This window comes from Pundamilia nyererei, unplaced genomic scaffold (assembly GCF_000239375.1).
Source record: "Pundamilia nyererei isolate P.nyererei 1_Seehausen unplaced genomic scaffold, PunNye1.0 scaffold00315, whole genome shotgun sequence".
Lineage (NCBI taxonomy): Eukaryota > Metazoa > Chordata > Actinopteri > Cichliformes > Cichlidae > Pundamilia > Pundamilia nyererei.
The window spans coordinates 204,805-206,811 of NW_005187716.1; the positions used below are offsets into that span (position 1 = coordinate 204,805).

The 2,007-nt window shown below is 45.0% G+C and overlaps 1 protein-coding gene across 1 annotated transcript in view; it reads right to left on the bottom strand.

Annotated features, from left to right (window-relative positions):
- The window catches only part of LOC102201106 (uncharacterized), a 5,939-nt gene that overhangs the window by 2,160 nt on the left and 1,772 nt on the right, over positions 1–2,007 (bottom strand). The window contains exons 6-11 of the mRNA XM_005751553.1: positions 1,824–1,994; positions 1,656–1,752; positions 1,367–1,575; positions 471–830; positions 196–316; positions 6–124 (exon numbers count right to left, since the gene is read on the bottom strand). Of these exons, the coding sequence (XP_005751610.1) occupies positions 6–124; positions 196–316; positions 471–830; positions 1,367–1,575; positions 1,656–1,752; positions 1,824–1,994 (1,077 nt within the window). The remainder of the gene's footprint in view (positions 1–5; positions 125–195; positions 317–470; positions 831–1,366; positions 1,576–1,655; positions 1,753–1,823; positions 1,995–2,007) is intronic.

The following is a 2,007-nucleotide window of genomic DNA, read 5'->3' on the forward strand; positions in this document are numbered from 1 at the left end:
TCTGCCAGGTCTGAGGTTAGCACGTCTAACCCGATGGTTAACTCCCACAAGTAGTCAAAAGGCTGACGGTTCAGCTTGAAGCGTATCCCGGACTCAGAGCAGACCGCGTCAAAGGCTGGAGGTGCTGTCGGATACAAGCTTGTTAACCATTCTTAAAGCTTTTGCCAATATCGAGTAAATAATCAAATAACTTACAGACATCTGTGAACAGTGCCACAATGGATGCCAAGCGGTAATAAGAGTCGTTTCCAGGTAGCACAGCCAGCGTGTAGTTAATATCCAGCATAAACTGAAGAACTGCATCTTCTATTAAGAACTAAGAAAGAAAACAAATTCACTAAGATGAGCAGGATTTAAGCCATCATGTTGTGAATGTTAATATTTATTTCAAACATGGGCAACAAGTGTTTATATCAAAACAAAATCAAAGAGTCATCGTTTTCACAAGGGCGTGGTGGTGGCAGGGTTACCTTCTGTTTGACAACAGGGTCGTGGAACAGCACCTTCAGTGTGTAGCCATGGGTGCCGTTGGGGTGAAGAACTTCAGTGACTTTGTAGGTGCTCGTATTTGTAAATGGCAACGTAAAGTCTCGTTCATTCAACTGGATAGAAACTAACATGACATCTTCAGGAACATCGCCGAGATAGATGGTGAACATCTGTTCTTCAAGGACTGTTTGATTACGAGTGAAAACCGTGCAGGGCAACAGGGGAGTGACCAGAGTCCTGCGAAACTGGAGCATGGTATCGACATAGTCACGATCTACTGAGATCTGCTCCACGGAGAGGTCGAAGGCATAAAACTCATAGAGGCTCCCAATAACAAAGCTCTGAAAGACAAACATGCAGTTTGCATGACTTCAATCTTTACCATTAGATAAACTGCAAGTCTGACTGAAATATGTTTCACAGAGGATGTAATACAAGATAAATTAGTCACATGGCCACAAAGACCAACATCTCGAGTAAAAATAGGATAACAATCTCTGTTCTGGCTTGGATTGCAGTCACGCCGAAATGTTGCAATGAATCCGCTCATCAGCTCATCTGTGATTAAACTGAACATTATTCAGGAATATCGCCTGTTTGCAATCTGCTTTCTAAAGCGGGAGTCATCGCTGGCCTACTTCCCGTCTTTCAAAAGGCAAGATTACAGAATGCACACAGTTACAACAAATGGGGTTGTGCCGAGCTCTCCAGTTTTTCCCCAGTTTGGAGAATTATTCAAGTTATTAAATGCTTAAACGAGCCATCCCTGTGCATCAATTGAACATTTTAACAAGCAGCCTCAGAGCAATCCAAAAGCCACACTTAACATGCACTGCAAAATTTGTATGATCCTCAGCTTAAATATCCATCCTCTGACCTTCCTGTGTCCTCCTTCAGCATTATAAGGGATGCCGATTTGGACTGTGCCTTTGTGCTTCTCAACAATGTAACCCCTCTTCTCTGCAATTAGCTGCTCCATGGCATCCCCGTTCAGGCCAATCCTGATCTGTGTGCCACCGACACTCGGGTACAGCGCCTCTGGAGTCTTCCACATCATATAGCCCCCGTCATCAAAGTAACCTTCATCTGTTAAGAGGAACAACATTGCAAGTCCACCTGATCCTAAGCAGAAAGTCACTAAAATGACATAAAAGGCAGATACTGACACATGGAGCAAGCAGCCAAGAGGTCGACCATAAGGACAACCCAGTTTTGTCTGGAGAACACAGTTGCATACACCGCCTCCACTGGAACATCCTCCACCTGCAGAGAAACGCATGTAAGCCTTGCTTTGCGTCAATGGTTCAAATGCAGATTCTGAATCTGTGGTTTACCTCAGTGCTCAGTGAGTCGGGTTGTCCATAGGGCGTTCGAAACAGAAGTCTTCCATCCCTCGAGTCAAACATATAGCCCCGCTTCCGTGCTTGTGACACATTCATGGACGGCATCTGCTCCTCCGGTCTTTGAAAAGTCACCTGCCAGTCTGAAGAAGCGGTGCTGCGTACCTGGAGGAAATGT